Here is a 22219-nt window from a genome sequence, read left to right on the forward strand (position 1 = left end):
AACAGAGGTAGACTAAACAGGTGCTTGTAATTGACTAATTTGGAAGGTGATAGAGAAAAAACAAGTTCAGAATAGCTTCCAAGTTTCTATTTTAGGCTACAAGGGAGGTAGTGGTAACATTCATCAAAATAGGAAATAGAGAAGTAAGAGGCAAGTTCTTTCTACCATTGCTTTATTGGGACAACCAGTCCTTCCTTTCTTTAAAGGGACTTGGGCTCCATCTTCTTATTTTGGCACTGATGGTTCTCCATTCACAAGACCTGTGAGCTCTGCCCACAGTGTGAAGGTCCAGTTTGCCCTGGGAACATAACCCACTGTGGCCTGGTAAGGGAATAATTCTCTGAACCAGTCTTCTCCATGAGTGAACTGCTTTGAGAAAGAACTTTCTGTCTTCTTTGGGCTTTAAGGCTAAGGAAACAAAGAAGTCCTCTGAGTCCCTTCATGTTGCTGAGAATTTTATTGAGAAAATACTTTTCTATTTCCCAAACATATCGAATACTTTAATACCTAGGAGAATGCCGATGCTCGTGTCATTTTCCTTGCTTGAAAATCTCTTTCTGCCTCCTCGATCTGGTGAACTCTTCATCTCATAACCCCTAATGTCAATATTATCTGATATGAAGCCATCTCTGGGTCAGTTCCTGAATTACAAGTTCTCAAAACATGACGTCTTCTGGGTAGCATGAATCCCAGGCATAATAAATTAACACATTAGTTTCAAAATTACTTAATTTCTTAATTTTCTCATAGAATATAAGCTCCAGCAGGGCAGGGACTGTGTTTTGTTGTGTAAATCCTTGAATTACTGTTAAACACATAATAAAAATTTCATATTATCCATTATTATTGTTAATTGTAGGTTTTTATGTACACTTCACTAAGTTGTGAGGTACCTGAAGGAAGTGACCACATCTTAGTGCCAGCCCTTAGCCTAGCCATCTGATATGTACTCAAGAGCTGTTTGTTATATTAATGAAAGAATTGTTTGGTTAATGAATTTAAAAGGCATAATTTACAAGGAGTTTGTAAAATGAAGTATCAGGGTAGTACAAAAGTAAGATAGTCAACTTGTTATTTTGTCTACAATGATAATGATGATATGAAGAATCAGACCTTTCTTCCTTTTTGGACAGTTAGCTAAGTGTTTTTAACATTGACAAAAGTTAATCTTTCCTCAGTAAAATTCAGGTTCAGAAATATTATTTTTTTGACAGCATGTTGAGAATCAATGGCTGAACTTTTGACTTTTTTAAAGGAAGATTGCCTTTATATAAATATAATTACCCATAAGAAATAATGCTATTAGACTTCAATGCCTTTTACAGTTCTTTTATTGAAATGAGCTTTCATTATGAGGCACATTTCACAATGGTCTCATCTAGAGTTGATTTTTTCCCATTGTTCTATTTGGTTTCTATTGTACAGTCTGTTATTTCTGATTGCTATCCTATCATATTTTATTTCACAACTTCTAAGTACTGATTGTTATAATCATATTTTAGCATGATAATCTTTATGCCAATTTATATCCATGGGGAAAAATTAGTTCTGATTAAGACCAATCAAAATGTTATCCTAAGTGAAATTTTTTCCTAAATTGCTATTTTAAGTGAACATATGCATCTAAAAGCACATATAGTTCCAATTATTAAATAAAAGCTAATTTTATTTCTATGTATTGATAGACACTATGAAAAAATATACCAGTAATGCAGGTTTTAGCATTCAAATACTAAGGGAAGAATCTCTAATAATAAATACATAGAAGAAAAAATATCTAGTTGAGTCTGAGGCAAATATTATTTTAAGAAGAAACTTAATTCAGGAAATTAAGAAAAATTAATAATTTTAATTTATAATCATAATAATAATTAAAAATATTTTTTTCTAATTAATTGAATTTAGAAAAAAAGATTTGTGGAATAATTTTCTTTGAAGATATAATAAACATAAATGTGAAGAGGTATACAAACTTGAAAATATTAACATCTTTACCATATTTTCAAAACTATAAAGTAATAAAAAATAAAAGAAACAGAATATATATAGAATCACAGTCATGGTTTCTGAAAAGTTGAAATTATAAACATCAGAAATCATACAAAAACCCACAGAATAATTTATGAAAAAGAAATAGTCAAAATGGAAAACTAGAATATTGATAAGTCAAATGCAGGAAGGAAAAAACTTAAACTACTTTGAACATTGGTGGACCTAGAAAGTATTATGCTAAGTAAAATAAGTCAGACAGAGAAAGACAAATACTATATGATTTCACTTACATGTGGAGTCTGAAAAACAAAGCACATGAACAAACAAAACAAAACAGAAAGAGTCATAGACACAGAGAACAGATGGTTGCCAGAGGGAAGAGCAATCAGGAGGATGAGTGAAATAGGTGAGGGAAAGTAGTACAACTTCTAGTTACAAAATAAATGAGTAACAAGGATGAAATGTACAGCATGGGGAATATAGTCAATAATAATGTTTTAACTTTGTATGGTGACAGATGGTAACTAGACATCACGTTGATCGATTTGTAATGTATAGACATGTCAAATCACTATGTTGTGCCCCAGGAACTAACATAGTGTTGTAGGTCAGTTCTACTTCAAAAACCTACAAGAAAACAAGCTCATAGAAAAAGAGATCAGGTTTGTGGTTACCAGAGATGAGGGGGCAAGGAGGGGTAATTGAATGAAGGTGATTAAAAGATACAAATTTCCAGTGATAAGGTAAATAAGTACTAAGGATGTAGTGCATAACATGATTAACATAATGAACACTGCTGTATGTTATATAGGAAAGTTGTTAAGAGAGTAAGTACCAAGAGTTCTCATCACAGGAAAAAATATTTTTCCTTTTTCTTTTATTTTGTATCTACATGAGATGATGGATGTTGACTAAACTTATTGTGGTAATCACTTCATGATGTATATAAGTCAAATCATCATGCTGTACACCTTAAACTTATACAGTGCTATATTTCAGTTATAGCTCAATAAAAGTGGAAGAAAAAATAAAATCAATTAAAGCTGCAAATGCTGTGCAAATACTTTTATACATATTTTCTGTTTTTTAAATTTAATTTAATTTTTTATACAGCATGTTCTTATTAGTTATCTATTTTATACATATTAGTGTATATATGTCAATGCACATTATCTCTCATGATCCCAAAAGCACCTTTGTACTTAATTTAAGTAGTAATATATTAATTTCTTTGCTAGCTTAGTATTATCAAAAAGTTTTTTTCTAATCAAGAACAAAAGTGTTAAAACTATTTATTTTATATTTTTTTGCCTAAAAGCTACTAAAACTCAAATTAATAAATCGGGAATTTTTTTAATGTGTGGTGTATCAGACACTTCTGGGCCTTAAAAGGCCTCTATTTTTACTTTAGGTCTGCCACCAACAAACCATGTGATGCTCTTTTAGGTACCTAATAGCTCAGTAGAATGAGTGTATTTAGAAGTATGCTTTTGGCAATAAGAAACAGAATTCCGAGTAAAAGTGACTTTTTAAATAATAGGTACATTGTTGTCCATAACAAAGTCTCAACATAAGCAGTTCCAAAGTTTGTTTCAGTAGCTTAATGATTTTACCAAACGCTCGGTCTTTTTCGAATTTTCTACACTGCTATTCCCAGCGTGTTGGCTTTCATCCTTGGACTTGTTACCTCATGGTTTCATAGTGTCTGCTGCAACTCCAGACATCACATTCTCATCCAACCATGGAAAAAAGAGGAAAAAGAGGGACAGGTAAAAAAGTTCTCATGCCTCTCTCCCTCTTTTAAACCAAGGGGAAAAATCTTTCTCAGGATCTCCCTCAGAATCTCTTCTTCTCCTCTTCCTGTTCTAGTGGCCAGCACTGAGTCATATGCTCATATCCTAGCTGCAGAGGAGGTTTGCCTCATGACTATTTGGGATTTCCAGTCTCTGATGCAGGGCAGATACCGCTGGCAAGGAAGAAAGGGAAAGGAAATGACAGTTGCCTGGGAAACCAGCCGTGGCTACCTTGGCAGATTATTTTCAAAGGCCTTTATCTGCTAAAGGTCAACTTCTCCGACATCTTAGTCACAGGGTTGTTTCTGTATTTTACATCAGTCAGGGTATCAACAATCTAAGGCCAGATCTAGATAAAAGTACATGAATTAATATTTACAAAGCCCAAAGTGACAAGTTGTAATTTTTTCATTGAATAATAGGAAGAAATAATGAGCCTGAAACAATGAGCCTGTGTGTGTGTGTGTGTGTGTGTGTGTGTGTGTGTGTGAGAAGAGTCTCTTAGGAAAGAAACTTGTTTTTCCCTGCTCAGTTATCTATGAGTTTTAAAATAGCTTAACTGTGCCTGAGTATTTTTTCAGTAGCGTTCGAAATCTCTTCATGAGCTTATAATGTAGGTTGCAGCATATTCTAGTGAAAATGAGCATCTTCATAGCTGATTATGTTTCCCATAACTTCTTGATTAGACTGCTTCAGTGCAAGCCAGGAGCTTCAGTTCCTGAAGTGTGGCCATACACAGAGATAATTGTCATGGTTTCTGCTCATATGGCACCGTTTCTCCAGAAAGAGTTCAAAAAATCTTACAAGTACAATTTTATCTTTACTGCATTGTCATGAGTTAGGAATGCACAATAATTTTTGGCCAGTGGGAAAAGTCACGTTCAGAGTGAATGAATGACTAGTTCTGGTCATAAACCCAAGAAGACTAGAGAGAGACAAATGAAATTCAGTCTTCTCCTTAATCTAATTAGAGTAGTGCAGAATTTGTCTTACAGCTGGCTGCTGTTCACAAGGTTCTATTTTATACTTTAATCTATTTCACTGGAGAAGTTTATCTTACTATATAAACTAAAGCTATTCTTGAGAGGTTACTTGTAAGTTTATTTCTTCATACAGAATCTTTTTTTCATGTTATGCATTAAATTAGAGATACGTAGTTATAGGAAAGAAAATTTTTTCAATAAGACATCATGAAATCAGCTTAAACTTTTAAATGTTGAATATTTAAAAGGAAAAGATATTTCCCAAGGAAATACTCAAAATATGTGAGAGCTTGATATAAATTATATATTTTAAATATTTATTCTAAAAATTTAAATACTGCAAGGAGGAACATCTTAATTAGAAGCATTCACAAATTGCTTAATTAGAAGAATTCTAAAAAATTGTCTTCCCAATATTCTTTGACAAAATAATAGATGTTTAGTTTGGTTACATATCCTTCTGGGAGATCCAAGAAGCCAGTTTAGCTTTTCGTTGCTGTTCTTAGGGGAAAGTTGAATTGAAATGATGGAGAGTACATAAATATTGTAGCTGTAACATTGGCTTAAGTTATAGTAATAATCGAGGAAGATTTTTTTTTAATTTTTATTGGAGTATAGTCGATTTACAATGTTGTATCAGTTTCAGGTGTACAGCAAAGTGAATCAGTTATGCATATACATATATCCACTCTTTTTTTTTAAGATTATTTTCTCATGTAGGCCATTAAGGGAGAATCTTTATAGAAAACATTTTATCATAGAAATTATATTACGTTATTGGACAATGGGTTTTAAATTTTTCCTTGTTTGTAAAGATAAGTTTATGTTTCTTCAACATGAGGTATGCTGCTAGTTGCATTTTTAAAGAATATCAATTCCTGGGCCTTCTTGTCTTTAGTACTTGTGTTGTAAGGAATGATTTATTTCAAAATGTATAATACAGGGCTTCCTGGTGGCACAGTGGTTGAGAGTCCGCCTGCCAATGCAGGGGACACGGGTTTGTGCCCCGGTCTGGGAAGATCCCACATGCCGCTGAGCGGCTGGGCCCATGAGCCATGGCCGTTGAGCCTGCGCGTCCAGAGCTTGTGCTCCACAACGGGAGAGGCCACAACAGTGAGAGGCCCGCGTACCGCAAAAAAAAAAAAAAAAAAAAAAAAAAGAAAGAAAAGAAAAATGTATAATACAAGGTTCATTTAAAGAAAGATTGTGAACAAGAGAAGAACATGATAATATGGTAGAATCAGTAGGTCCAAAGTATAAAATGTAAATGTCCATTTAACATAGGACATGGTTTAAGTAAAGTGGAAAGATAATATATTCTTTCCCTAAGTTCCAATACAAGAGAAACATTGGACAGTAGCAACTGAGGGGAGTTTTCCTATCCTTGTGGCGTGAATAGCCACTAATTAGAGAGTGTTTGAGAACATTTGAAAGACAAGTTAAAAGATGGAATGAATAAGCCCATGCCAAAAATTTGCAGAATCTTGTGAGAGTCAGCAAACCCATGTTACTGCACTGGGAATTTATGGAGAAACAAAATTCTGCCAACTTTACGTGGCTTCAGAAGTAATTGTACACTTGAATAGATAAAACCTCTCAGTCTGATAAAAAACGAATCATAGACTGTATAATTTTATCAAAGTGACAGATGCACCAAGATATTGTGTTATTTCCCGTCATTGCTCCAATTGGAATCTTTTACCAGATTTGCAATTGGATAAATGCTATAAAGTAATAGCATGCTAGTAAGGACTTAATTTTCATAAATGCAACCAAAGGACAGTATTAAGAATAAATGTCCCTAGATTCCAGTAACATGTACCCTAAGAAATGAGAATTTCAAATAGTATATAAATATAGTTATCTAGTGGCAATTATCTAATAATAAATATTTCCAGTTCTTAATTTATCTATTGTATCAAGTTTTAAAAATTTAAATATTCTTAGGGATCAAGCTTATATCATAAACCCATGGAGCTATCTAGATGTAAGGTCTTAAGGACTGATGTAGACCAGGGGTTGGAAAACTATGGCTTATGGTCCAAATTTGGTGGCCCCCCTTTTATAAATAAAGCTTTATTGGAACGCAGCCATGTCCATTTGTTAATATGTCATATATGGCTACTTTTGCACTACAATGGCAAAACTGAGTAGTTGAGACAGAGACCATATGGCCTATAGAGCATGAAACCCTTCTTGTCTAGTCTTTAATAGAAAAAGTTTCTTGACCCCTGGCATAGACTACAGTGAGCTCTAGAAAATATACTTTTCATAAAAACATTCATATTTAAACAATGGTCAACCAAACAGTCCAGGCCAGGTTTAGATGATTGGCCACTGCTGTGAAAAGAGATCCTGTGCCAGCTCTGTCATTAACTTTCTGTGTGACATTGAACAAGTCACCAAGTCTCTTCTAGTAAGGGAGCACTTCTTTTTCCTGAGGTTGCTGTGCATAAGGCCAAATGGCAAAAATCAACATGGTCTTTTAAGGAGAATGTGAAAGTCAAACCAGGGAAGCATGTCCAAAACAGTCATAAATGCAAGAAGAGCCTGAAGTTAATATTGGGAGTTAAGATGCAGGGCCTGACAGGTCAGAGTTTCAAGAAGACAAAAGAAGATGATTCGATCAAATTTAAATCCTATATTCATTATAGGGAAACACACATGCCTGTGTTTTCATGGACTAAGTATGTCCATGATTCCATGGACTGGGATGGACAAGACCTCAATTTCATCATCTGCAAAAAAGCATTTACAGTGTTCTCCTAGTCTAAGAAATGTCCTGTGGGAAAGAAAAGAAAAATGTTTTTGGTCACATAAACAGGATATTGTCTAAACTAATTGAATCTGTTAAATAATCACAATGAACATTTGTATGTTTTATAAGAAGTCCTACTGATAAGAAATCTATTTAACATTTTTAAAGTAAGATTTGCCAAAATGTACTGGCCACCTGAAAATTTTTTTAAATCATGCAACATTTATAAGTCCTTAGGAAAACTTCAAGAAACTCTGACCTCAATAATCTCTCAAAATATTTCCAACTCTGAAATTCTTCTGTAAGTATTTCAATACCTAACTCTTAAAGAACACCTACCATATGTCAATCACAATTTATGTGCTTTACCTGTATTAACTATTTTAATCATCAAAATAACCTTATGATGTAAGGATTCTTATTATCATTCCCATATTACAGATGAGAAAACTGAGGTGCAAAGATGTTCTTATTGGTTTAAAGTCAAACAGCTAAGTGAGTGGTAGAATCAGGATTTATACCCAGGTTGTCTGAATTCAGAGTCTATGCCCTAAACTACTCTCCATTTAGAGTTTTGTTGCTATATTTCAGATATCCAAACAAATGAAAAACTCATCTAAATATTTCACTTAGTATTTTTTATTATTTGGATTTTTTAAAACCTACTATTGAAAATGTCAGGAAGTCAACTTAACACAAGATGCAGATATCCTGGGACGGATGAATCTCAGCCTTATCTGCCTCTATCATCACGCATAGTTTACAATAAGTAAGCTAATGTATATTCATTACAATATTCATTAAAACAGGCCTATCAGGATCTCTCCTTGGAAACTGTTAATTAACTGTAGATGCCTGATAAAAATTGAGTGGTTTTCCTTTGTAAATATTCTAGAATTCAAACAGCTCACTGGTAAAGAGTTATTCATTCATGCACATATGAATATCTTCATTAAACAAACTGATTGAGAAGCTATTTGTAAGATCAATAACTTACTTGCTCTCATGAAGCTTCAGTCTAGCAGGGGGAAAATAATTAGCAAGTAAACAAGTTTTAATTTTCAGTATTAAATATTAAAATACAAAATTAACCTAAAAAATTAAATTAAATATTTTCAGGGGTAAGTGTTAAGAAGAAAATGAAACAGGGCAATATATAACATGAAGATGGGAAGGAGATTTAATTTTGGGTAAAGGGATATGAGGAGGAAAAATATGAGCTGAGTTGAAAAGGAGCCAGCTATGAGAAGATTTATGAGTTAGAACATTACAGGCAAGAGAAGCAGCAATGTTAAATGTAACAATCATGGAAATTTTATACATTTCTACAATTTTTACATACATAATATGAACGTAAGTTGGTAAACATCATTTAATACAACCAATTTCATTAGAACTTGCTCATTCAGATAACTAGGTGAACTTTACAAATGAATCTAAATAATCAGAAAGATATTCGGTTCAGACAGGAGATGATCAAATTGTAGGCATAACTGATAGAGAATGTGACCCAAACTGTAACAAGTCCTGATATTTTCTCCCTAACTTATGGCAGTGATCATGCCTTCAAGCCATTTGTAAGGGGAAGTCACACCAGTTAGATTCCTGTGTTGGGACATAGAGATAGACCCCAGACCCACATGTGTTTACTGTAAGGACAAAGGAGTACAGTCAAATGAGTACATAATCAAGTAGGCTGCTTGAAGTGTATAAGAACAGGCCACATGGGACCCCACCTAGTAGAGTAAAGAGGTAAACAAATGGAGATAAGAGGCTCACCCTCCAAGGAATCAGCAAGGAGAGGAGATAAAAGCCTGGAATATTCCTCTAGCACAGTGGATCTCAACTAGAAGTAATTTTGCCTCCCTAACCTCTACCCTGGGGACATTTGACAATGCCTGGAGACATTGTGGTTGTGAAAACTGCAGAGAGTACTACTGATATTAGGTAGGTAGAGGCCTTGGATGCTGCTAAACATCCTACAGGGCACAAGATAGCTGCATCCCAAGTGTCCCCTTATCCAGCCGTGAGGATAGAATGACAGGGATTCGTGCAAGAAACTCTAATGGGAATTTTTAGAATTTCTTCACTTTGGACCAAAGTCTCTTACATTCTTTAAGGATACATGTTAGTATTGTGGACTTAAGCTATAATCACAGAAAAACCTCAGCTTCAGATGTACTCTTTGAGCATTTTCATTCTTTCTTTTCACATATATGACTCATATAACAAAGTTATCCAAAAACCAGCTCAAACTTCACCTTTTCTTAAAGTTTTCCATAATTACCAAACTGTCAAATGTTCCTTCTTCTGAGCTCCTATGGCAATCTATGCATACTTTTATCCTAGCATTTATCACCCTGTGAAGTAATTATTCATTGAAATGTCATTCCCATTTTAAAAATAGGTCTTTCTGGGTAGAGACTATGTAAGATGTGCTAAACATCCTACAGTGCACAAAGTAGTCCCCTATATCAAAGAATTAACTGGCCCAAAATGTCAATAATGCCAAGGTTGAGAAACCCTGCATCCCAGAAATCTTTGTAACTTCAGTGTTCACGTGACACCTGCCATAAGGAAGCACAAATTGAATGAATGAACGCTCACAAACACTACTAACATAAAAATACCATGAGTTCTATTTTATTTTTCTGACAAAGCCTTACTTGTTTGTGTCCTAATTAAATTAAAAACCTATTACATATTTCATCTAAAAGGAACTTTTTTTGGACAATTTGACAATGATTATAGTTTAGTAACTAGCACACGAACAAGAAAAGCAACAGGCTGCATTACAGACTGTCTAAAATCTTGTGGGTAAAGACAGTCATTTTGAAAGGTGTAGAATGTAAGAAATAATATAGAATGACATTTTCAAAAAGCAGAGATAAGAGTGTAAAATTTTAAAGATATGTAAGAAATCATATTGGAAAGTAACTTTAAAAATGGAAGTAAGAATGTAATGGTAGAATGAAACTTTGCTGATAGTAATTAATGGAAACTAGGATCAAGAAAATAAAATGAGATAAAATTAAAATAGAAGAAAAGATATTTTAAACAACAGAACTTAAATAAGCTTCAGGAAATAGTTTAGAAAACCTCATGAGAAAGCCTTTTGTCATTGTTGTTCCAGAGCAAACAAAAGGAAAATTGTTGCTCATTCAGAAGAATGGCAAAGGAATCGTAGGAAGCTATGTTATAAACTTAAAATATAGTTTTTACGTATGAATTTATGAGTCAAAGATTTCAAAAGCAGTAGCCTAAAACTAGGATGGGAAAAGAAAAAGTCTTAGAGGTGGCAGAGAGGCTACCTATCCCCATACAAAAGGAATCAAACAAACTACACTAATAGAAACATAAGACATAATAGATACATTTATACATTGTCTTGGTCAGCCCACGTCTAAAGAACAGTGTTTAATTCTGAGTGCCAGTTGGCCTTCAGAGATAGAAATGTTTCAGATTCTGTGGTCCATATGGTCTGTCTCACTGCTCAATTCTGCCATTGCAATGCAAAATAGCCATAGATTATATGTTAACAAATGAGCAGGACTATGTTCCAGTAAAGCTTTATCTATAAAAACAAAAGTGCCAGGTTTGTATCTCATCCTGTTTGGAAGAGAAGCTTTGATAAAGATGATCAGGGTGTTTAGGTTTCTGGAAACCCCATCATGTAAGAAATGATTTAAGAGGTCACCAATATTTAGCCTAGAAAAAAGAGATAAATCCCAGAACCAATAAAATTTACTTTAGGACACTCAAGTACAAGACATCACTCATGTCTTCATTTAATAAAAATAATTGTGTCTTTCTCTTTAACCACCATGTCTAGAAAAAATGTATATTCTCAGGTTTATGTGATACGCATCTTGGAGATAGTGAGAACTACAGGAAGTTGTGGAAAGGCTTCTGGTCTTCAGCTCATGATGGTTCTCACTAGAATACTTTTTGCCTAAGGCTACATGGTCAAGTCAAATGCAGGTGGCTTTACTACTCCTGTGGTCATTTTTCATTCATTGCCATACTTGGTCACTTGGTCCTTCACCTTGGTTCCCAAAGTTTTGGTGTTCATTGTTTGTTGGACTACAATGTGGTCTAGGAACAAAGCTTGAGATAATCTGCTGCTCCTCAGTATTCCAAGGCTTAGAAGAAAATCTAATTCTCTCTTCATGGAGCACAGCCACTACCACCCCTTCCCCTAGAAGCACCTATCCAGTGGTATAGGTTTGGCAAGAGGTGAGTCAGATGTTCTTACAATGCTGGCCAATGTTTCACAGCCATCTTTGGACTGCTAGTGGTCCCACACAGACCCTTCTGGGCATCTTGAAACATAAAGGAAACATATATATATATATATATATATATATATATATATATATGAAAAAACTAACAATTCAAGAAAGTTAGTGACCAATGCCAAATAAATCATGGAAAAGAAAGCAGATAGTATGTGAGCTTAAAAGGAGAGATAACTTTGTGATGGAGTAGACAAGAAACATCACTTATTTATTTTTCAAATATTTATTTCTAGTCAAGACCTTTCACCTGAGCTCCAGTCTTACACAGGCACACATGTGCATGTGTGTGAGCATGTGTGCACACACACACACACATTTTCTCCTAACATAGGACTCACACATTCACCTCAAATTCTCTATAGTATTTTTTAAAGTATTCACTACATCCAGCTCTCTCCACCTCAGATTTATTCCTTTGCAACATTCCCACAGTGCTACTCAATCCAGAAACTAGCTTCAATTCCTTCCTCTTCTTTATCTTCCACATGCAACCAACTATCATCATTACCAAGTATGTCTTCACCAATGCATCCCTTATAGTTCCCACCATATCATCCACACTGCCATTGTCTTATTTCTGGCCACAATTATATCCCACATAGATTTCAGGACACTCTTTTTATTTGACCTTTTTGCTAGCACATCTTCTCCACATTTCCCACACCACTCCAAGCTGTCAAAGTGATCTTTCTAAAATAAAAATTTGATATATCTTCCCTATCTAAATCTTAAAGTTTCCATTGCCTTCAACGTAAAACTCAAACTTCTTTGTTTAACATGGATGATCTCATGATCTGGCCCTTGTCTACATATTATTTCTTCTTTCTTTCTTTTTTTTTTTTTTTTTTTTGCCATACGCAGGCCTCTCACTGTTGTGGCCTCTCCCGTTGTGGAGCACAGGCTCCGGACGCACAGGCTCAGCAGCCATGGCTCATGGGCCCAGCCGCTCCACGGCATGTGGGATCCTCCAGGACCGGGTCACAAACCCGTGTCCCCTGCATCGGCAGGCAGACTCTCAACCACTGCGCCACCAAGGAAGCCCGAGTCTCCTATTTTTTACTCCCACTCCCCAATGCTGAAAAAGCACTTCTTTAGAATCCTACACATATATTTTCTATGGCATTTAGTCTATTGGATAAACATGGCCCACTGTCTTAACCATTTTCTTTCAAGATTATGAGCTACCTGATAATAGGAAAAACACCTTTCATCTTGATAACCTTAAAAGTTGAGAGATAGTAGGAAATCAGTATGTTTATGTTATTGAATAAAGAGTATTGAAGATGTATGGATAAAGGCATATTGAACGGGAGAAAAAGCATTAGCAAAAGCTTAAAACAGAAAACTGATCTTCTCAAAGTCATCACTAACCTACATGTTCAATCAAGCGGTCATTTTTCAGGTATATCATCAATTTTTCTTACAATTTGTTATTTCTTCCAACTTGAAATGCCGTCTTTACTTGGCTTCCAGTTCTTCACACTCTTCTGGCTTTTCTCTTGTGATCCTAGTAGCTTCTCTGTCTTCTTTCCTGGCTCATCCTCATGTCTTCTTAGACCTATTATCTTCTCATCTACACTCATTCCTTTGGTGATCTCACATGCTCAAGGCTTGATACTATCTGTATGCTGACTATGCTCAAATGATCTTTTTTGCCTGGACTTCTTCCCTGAACTACAGACTTGTGTATGTAACTTCCTGCTTGACATCTCTAGTTGGCTTTACAATAGAAATTTCAAATTTAACATTTTTTTTCAACCTTATGAGGTGAGGTATAACTGATAAATAAAATTGTAGGATATTTAAAGTACATTGTGATGATTTAATAGAAGTATACATTATGAAAGGATTCTTCTCATCTAATTAATTACACATCCATCACTTCACATATTTATCTTTTGGGGAGGAAATTTGAGGGGGGATGGACAAGGATGAGAACATTTAAAACCAAGCTTTTGATGAACCCAAAACCCTGCTCACCGTGTCTTCTCCATCAGTCAATTACACTTCATCCTTCTAGTTGTTCAGACCAAAACACACTTTAATCACATTTGACTCTACTTTCTCTTACTCCCCAAAATCATTTCATCAACAAAACATTTGAATCTAATCTTAAATATGTCCAGAATTCAACCACTTCTCACCCCCTCCACTGCCACCAACCTGACCGGACCACCATCACCTCTCATTTGGCATTTTCCATTAACTGCCTGTTTGATCTCCCATCTTCCACCTTCGTCCTCCTCGGTCTGTCTACAAGCCTGAAATCATAGGTATCCTTTTAAAACAAGTCACTTCAATATACCTTTGATCAAAACCTTTCAGTGACCCTCCATCTTACTCAAAATCAAAGCCAAAGTCTTGGGTTATAAGACCCCATTTTTCTAACTCCCCAATATCATCTCTTTACTTCTCCTGTCCCTCAGTCTACTTCAGCCACACTGGTTACCTAAGATGTCTTCAAGCAAGCAACGTGTCCCTGCTGCAGAGTCTAGGCACTATGGTGCTCCTTCATTTCCTTTAAGCATTGGCTCAAGTTTCTTCTCAGTGAGACCTGATTACCCTATTAAAAATTGCAGTCATGTTATATGCATTCTTCCTATCTTCCTCCTCTTCTTATGTGTTCTTCATAGTACTTATAACCTTCTAGTATATTATTTTATTTTACTTAATTGTTTTATTTATTGTCATTATCATCTCCACTGGAATGTAAACTAGTTTCGAGGAGGAATTTTTGTTTGTTTTCATCCAGTGCTATTCCCCAGGCCCCAGAAGATTGTCTAGCACATAATAATCCTTCAATAACAGTTGCTGAGTGAAGAAAGAGTACACACATTTTTTTTTGCATTTCTGAGTGCCTGCCAGAGTCTGAATTACAATAGTATTTCATTTGCTACTCATAAAAGCCCTATAAGATAATTACTACATGAATTTTAAAGGTGAAGGAACGAAAACTTTTTGAGATTTGAGTCAACAATGCCTCCAGAATTTCTGTATAGTCAAGACTTGGAGACAGCATTCTGGTTAGTAGGGAGATAAAAAACTTGAAAATCAGAAAAATGCTCTCTTTTCTTATGTTGTATGTTATACTTGAGAATGGTTTGGTAAATGCTGATTGCACATGGCATGTGCTAAGGTATGTCTAATCTTTGGCACCAACTCTTGCCCGAGGTTTAAGGTTGTTCAAAGCTGCAGCATCATTCAAGCCAATATGTTTAGGAGACAATGAGTACAGAAGTTAGGGGTAGGGGATTAAGAGGTACAAACTACTGTGTATAAAATAAATGAGCTACAAGGATATAAAGTACAACACAAGGAATATAGCCAATATTTTATGATAATTATAAATGGAATCTAACCTTTAAAAATTGTGAATCACTATGTTGTACATCTGAAGCTTACATAATATTATAAATCAACCTATACCTCAATAAAAGAAGAAAAACAAAGTTTTGCTATAACAGAACTTCATTTAAGGAAGTGAAAAATGACAAGATTGATGATGAATTTGTGGCCATATTGTGGAATTTTAGAACGCTTTACTAAGAATTGGGTTTATCCATTGGTGTCCAAACCTGTGGGGCTTCTTAAAAATATGGATTTTGGAGCCCCAATCGGTACCTCCTATTGGTATAGATTTTTAACAAGCTTCCCAGATTTTCGTTAAGCATCCAGGCCAGAACTCCATCCATAGACTGGCATTTGGAAATATGGTAAGCTACTAAAGGTTTTCAGGCAGCAGTTTGCATACGTTACTGTATATTTGCAACTTACTTCTCCCTAAAAAATACCCCCGTATCTGTGCACTATACACCCAGGTAAATCTGATGGGGAGGTGGGTGGAATGTCTTTTGGAGCAATGTGTCATGCACTGCCTCACAATAATATTTTTCTCCATCTGTTATAGGTCAATGCACAAACTGGCCCAGTTGGAAAGACTTGACCTAGGCAATAATGAATTCAGTGAGCTGGTAAGCGAATGCATTTTCTAAATGTGATAAATATAACCCAGGGGATTATTTCTTTTGCTCTGTCTTTATAACCCCAGGCATTAAATCATCAGGTGCACATTTACATTTGCTAAATATAAAAATGAAATAAAATCTGGAATTAAAGTGATTGTTTATCTATATAGTAAGCCACAGGGAACTGAATAATATTAGGATTAACTTTAAAAAGCCAGGGTATGGATAGGCAGATGCAAATTGTCAGTTTTGAGCACCACCTATATAGCAGGCACCATGTTCAGAGTGTTATATATGTTGCCTCATTTAATCCTGATTTGCCATGTTGCCATGGAACATGGAAACAAGCTCAAAGTGGTCACTGACTTATGTAGCTTTTATGTGGTTGAACAGGAATTAAACCAAGACTTGATTAACTCAGAGTCCATACCTTGAAGACTTCTGCTTTGGCTGCTTAATGGGCATAGCATGAGAGGAGTGATCAATGGCCTTTTATTTCCAATTGTATTGAAAGTGTCTTTCTAGTGAACATATGTTATGACCTCACTGCCAGCAAAATTGACAGAATTTTGACTACTCCTTTTAGGCTTAAGTTTTCTTTAAATGTTCCTGAAAACCAAAATCTCAAATGCAAATTAAAAATAAAATACTCTTTTACCAGCAGACCCAGCCTGTTTTACTCAGAGGTCTTCCACTTGAACATCTTCAAATTTCAAAAATCAATTCACCTAAATTATATTTTAACTATTTTTAAATTAAAACATTTAAGTGAGTAATCAGCTTTTCTTTTGCAGCTATGTTAATAGCTACATGACCTTGTGAAAATGACTTAACCTCTCTAAGCCTCATTTTCCTTTTCTATAAAATGGAGATTATAATGGTTCCTCCCCTCCAAGGTTTGTAGGAGAATTAACTAAAAAAATGTACAGGGCCTGGAAAAAGTGATTCTCAGTAAATGCCAGTGTATAGGGGTGATAGGGTATAATTCACACTACAACTTGAATGTGCAAAAAAATTAACTTGTTTTACTTTGACCGTAACTAATTTGATCATTGTCCCAGCCTCTATCAACTCTTTATTGAGGGTAAAAACTGACTTTTATTCTTTTATTCTTCTATGATTAGAAGTTAAATCTAATTTTAGAAGTTACATGGTTCCTTTAGGTTGTGTTCATCTTCCCTGCATAGAAATTCTCTGTAACCTGTTGCCTTCCCCTGCTTGTGTCCTTAAGATGGAATTTGAGTGAGTGTGAAGGAAGGTACATATCTTTCTGACATGAGGAAAAGATACCCTTTGGCCTCAGGCTGGTTTTCAGAAGTGCTGGCCTCTGGGCTGATGTCTGCAGCTAATACTGCCTCCTGTGTTAAATCTGCAATTCTGAACCTGCCAGTTGGTTCTTTGGGCTCAAGCAATACCCCCTGGGAGCATTGGCCATCTTCCTCTTGCTGGCAGCACCATCACCCAGTTACCATTGCATATACATGCATAAGTCTCTGTCCTGTCTTCCCTCCAGCGCCATGCTTGGAAGTCCATCCCCGATTTCTGTTGTGAAGGAACCTCACCAGCCATAACCTTAATAGTGACCCCATAGCAAGTCTACAGGCTCTGAGAGTCCAAATGATAGGCAAACTGAAAGAGGTCCAATAAAAATAAACTTCAGAGCTTCCTTCTACCTGCTGCATCGCACCGCCAAGCTTGCTCTGCTTTGGATGCACCCAACTTTGTTATTGGGCAGCTGGCAAGGTGGCCTCAACACAGTAAAGCAAAATGACCCAGTACATAGTTTAATGTACCTCTGGCATTTTTAAAGGAAATATTTATTAGTGTAATTAGAGAGAGACGTAAAGGTTGTGAATAACAGTGGCAAAACTAGTTTATATTGGAAGTTTTTTAAATTAGTTGTTAAGAAGTTAGGATCTACCCATGATTCCATGAAGACATGTAGCTTGGCCTAGTAATTGAAAGAACATGGACAATGGATTCAGATGACTCAGGTTTAACTTTCAACTCCATCACTGGTTAGCTAGGTACCTTTGAGTCTATAGCTCTCTCCCTATCTTCAGCTTCCTTTTCAATAAAATAAGGGTATCAAACCCATATATCTCACAGACTTTTTGAAAGAATTTCATGCAAGAGAATCTATAATAAACACTTAATGTATGTTTGAAACGAATTTCAATTCTGTCAGGTATATAATTTTGCAAGCCTTTTGTATGGATATTTTGTGAATCAATATTTTACTATAAATATTTGCATCGACAAAGTTGAATAGGGCATGTTTATTTTTTGAAAATAAGCTTACTAAAAGTAAAATTTGAATACACATATTTTGACTTATGCTTCTGATGTCTAAGAAATCGCTATCTGAGCAAAAGCATTTTTTACTTTTGAACTCCCAATATTTTATGCTTGTCACAAAGTTAAGTCTCTTAAATTTTTTTTTGCATTTCTACTGGGGTGCTTTATTTGATACTAGTTATTTGGTGGGGTTGGGGGGAGTATAATTCTGGAACTTCACATTTTTAATGTTATTTACTTTTAATCAAATATTTGAATTTTATTCATCATATATGTGGGACTAGCTGTTATTTCTCTGACAGTAACAATTTTTTTTTACATCTTTATTGGAGTATAATTGCTTTACAATGTGTCAGTTTCTGCTTTATAACAAATTGAATCAGTTATACATATACATTGAATCAGTTATACATATACATATGTTCCCATATCTCTTCCCTCTTGCATCTTCCTCCCTCCCACTCTCCCTATCCCACCCCTCCAGGCAGTCACAAAGCATCGAGCTGATCTCCCTGTGCTATGCGGCTGCTTCCCACTAGCTATCTACCTTACATTTGGTAGTGTGTATATGTCCATGCCACTCTCTCACTTTGTCCCAGCTTACCCTTTCCCCTCCCCATATCCTCAAGTCCATTCTCTAGTAGGTCTGTGTCTTAGCCCTAGGTATTTAATGACATTTTTTTTCTTAGCTTCCATTTATATGTGTTAGCATACGGTATTTGTCTTTCTCTTTCTGACTTACTTCACTCTGTATGACAGACTCTAGGTCTATCCACCTCATTACAAATAGCTCAATTTCATTTCTTTTTATAGCTGAGTAATATTCCATTGTATATATGTGCCACATCTTCTTTACCCATTCATCTGATGATGGACACTTAGGTTGTTTCCATATCCTGGCTATTGTAAATAGAGCTGCAATGAACATTTTGGTACATGACTCTTTTTGAATTATGGTTTTCTCGGGGTATATGTCCAGTAGTGGGATTGCTGGGTCATATGGTAGTTCTATTTGTAGATTTTTAACTTCCATACTGTTCTCCATAGTGGCTGTACCAATTTTTAATGTGAAAATAAGAGAATTTGCTCTAATAAGAGGCCTCTAAAACCAAGATCATATGGAGGAAAGGGAATTAAATTCCAATCTGTAACTAGATATTGACACCTAGGAGATTACTATTAGATGATTCATTTTGTGTGTCATGGTAAAGAGACAGATGTGAAGAGATGGCAGTAAGTAAAAAAAAAAAAAAAAAAAAGAGAGAATGAGAATGAGAAAACCTAATGAAGAGAACAGAAGTCTGCTTGCCAGAGGAGCAATGTACATATCCCAAATAAGGTTTGAAGTAGAAATATCTCCTTATGGATGCTTTTGTAACAATAAAAGATTGTAAACAAAAGAAATTATCTTATGTTTCTACAGGAATAACCACTAGAAGATACTAGACACAGTGCTAGGAACATAATAGATTCTTAAAACTTTTTTTATGTGTGTTTCTTTCATGGCTTTTTTATCAATATAAAATTAATAAATGCTCATTTAAAATTATTAGAAAGTTAAAAGAAGTATAAAGATAATAGTAAAAGTAATCTGTGACCTCATCCCCATATATAATCATTATTAATATTTTTGGTATATTCTTTCTCCCTTCCCCCATTTTCTTTTAATGAGGTCATATGAGCATTATTTGGAGCCTGGTCAGAGATGGGACACTAGTAGGTTGATGTGTGTAGTTGGATAGCATCAATCCTTAAAAATCCTCTGTACACTCTATATAGTACATTCTTCACACTGTTACAATAATTAGTAACATCCCAATGTCATGAAATGGTCAGGGACCCTAAAACAAATTCAGTGATTATCATGGGTCCAAAAGCTGTATGGTAGGATTATATTTCAGGTATATATATATATTCTCCAATGAACTAAGAATTGCTATTTGTCCTGAACTGGTGCAGGAAATAATGGAGCCCCAAAGCAAATCACCATGAACCAGAATACTGGAAAATGGAGCAGATTGAGTAGCAGAGCCCCGAGGAGATAAGATGGATCCAATAATAGTATGGGATCATGGTTGACCATCCCCCAAAACTAGCTCCAGCTTCCAGCTCCTTTACTTCCTTTCTTCATCCCCCCCTTCCCTCAAAAGCAGAGGACTGTGGCATACAGGAAAATGTCACTTAGAGCCCCCAAAAACTCTGCTAAGGGAACCTTCATCAAAAGAGTCAGTCATAAGAAGCAAAATAAGAAAGCTTTTCGGCAAGCCAGAAAGAGAAAATTGCTCAGCTCAGAGGAGGCTAAAAGCAGACTGGGAAATGGTCTGTGTATGCCTTAGAGTCCATGATCATGATATAACGATGATCATGACCTTCTATATAAACTATATTCAATTCCATACTGTCAGGGATATTTTTTACATCTGTGCTCATACATGAGGTTGGTATACATTATTCTTGTGTGCTTTATCCATGAGTTCCTGTTTTTTATCAGTTTTGAAAAATTAACAGTCCTTATCTCCTCAAATGTTGCCTTTTAACTGTATCTTCTGTCTCTCCTGCTGGAATTTGGATTAAATATGAATATGAGTGATTTTGAAATAAGTGATTTTGAAATACCATTTTATTAATTATTTTGTAAGTTTTTTCTGGAAAAGTAATCAGATAAAGAGTAATTTTAAAATATCTATTCATGTCCTTAAAGAAAGTCTTCCTGCCTCTGCACCTAAAATTAGCCAGGATTCATTCTCCAGAGTTTGAAGCATCATGATGAGATCATTTTAAGAGTATTTTCAACTCTTTGAGCTATTTAATGTGTCAGTTACTGACAGAGATATTTCTAAACTACAGACCATTCAAATTCTGGATTAAAGAACAAAACATGGATTTTAAAAAACAAAACACCTAAATGACAGCAACAAAAATATTTAAAGAGTAAAAAATATATATTTTTCTGTGATAAAAAAACATTTTTTAAACACATGTAAAGATGGATTGAATTTAAAAGTTCAGGGAATTCATCAGGAAATGAGTAGCATCATTTTTGTTTAGTTTTGTTTTTTTATTTTTGGTTGCGTTGGGTCTTTGTTGCTGTGAGCTAACTTTCTCGAGTTGCAGCGAGCAGGGGCTACTCTTCCTTGCGGTGCACAGGCTTCTCATTGCGGTGGCTTCTCATTGCAGAGCACGGGCTCTAGGTGCGTGGGCTTCAGTAGTTGCAGCATGTGGGCTCAGTAGTTGTGGTGCATGGGCTCTAGAGCACAGGTTCAGTAGTTGTGGCACATGGGCTTAGTTGCTCCACAGCATGTGGGATCCTCCTGGACCAGGGATCGAACCCATGTCCCCTGCACTGGCAGGCAGATTTTTAACCACTGCTCCACCAGGGAAGTCCCAATAGCATCGTTTTAACTATCTAATATTTGAAACAGTATGTCAAGTCATCTTTATAAAAAGATTTCATAAATTCAGCTATCCATGGACTGTATTAGAGGATTTATATTCTATAAAGCTTCTTTATAGAAAAACTTAAAAAATAGTCTGCACTCTACAAGTCACTATTTTAAATGCTTAATAAGGCTGCAGATCACACTAAGCAAGAATTTCTTATCTCAATATTCAAACTGAATTTGTTTCTGTTGACTTTTTTCACTTTATTTCATAGAATCAAACAAAAATATCAAATGGATAAATCAAGTAAAGAATGGAGTCACTCTGAGCAAAATAATGGAGAAGAAATGCCAATAGTTGTACGGACTACCTGTTTGGTTTTATAAATAATATGAATGTGTTTTCATAGAAATTTGAAACAGCCGAGTGCTGTTTTAACTTGTAATTGAAATTGATTAGAATTAAATTAAGCTTTACCAGTAGTGTAACAGCCAATGAGTTCAACTCCCTAGTTTGCCCAAGGTGTGCTCATTCTTTTTTTTTTTTTTTTTTTTTTGCGGTATGCGGGCCTCTCACTGTTGTGGCCTCTCCCGTTGCGGAGCACAGGCTCCGGACGCGCAGGCTTAGCGGCCATGGCTCACGGCTCACGGGCCCAGCCGCTCCGCAGCATGTGGGATCTTCCCGGACTGGGGCACGAACCCATGTCCCCTGCATCGGCAGGCGGACTCTCAACCACTGCGCCACCAGGGAA

The 22219-nt window shown here is 35.5% G+C and overlaps 1 protein-coding gene across 1 annotated transcript in view; it reads left to right on the forward strand.

Annotated features, from left to right (window-relative positions):
- The window catches only part of LRRC7 (leucine rich repeat containing 7), a gene marked incomplete at its 3' end in the record, with an annotated part of 502056 nt that overhangs the window by 306865 nt on the left and 172972 nt on the right, over positions 1–22219 (forward strand). Inside the window, exon 8 of the mRNA XM_082614056.1 lies at positions 15732–15795. Coding sequence (XP_082470182.1) covers positions 15732–15795 — 64 coding nt within the window. The remainder of the gene's footprint in view (positions 1–15731; positions 15796–22219) is intronic.

This window comes from Mesoplodon mirus (assembly GCF_964341445.2).
Source record: "Mesoplodon mirus genome assembly, chromosome: 3".
In the NCBI taxonomy this organism is placed as follows: Eukaryota; Metazoa; Chordata; class Mammalia; order Artiodactyla; family Ziphiidae; genus Mesoplodon; species Mesoplodon mirus.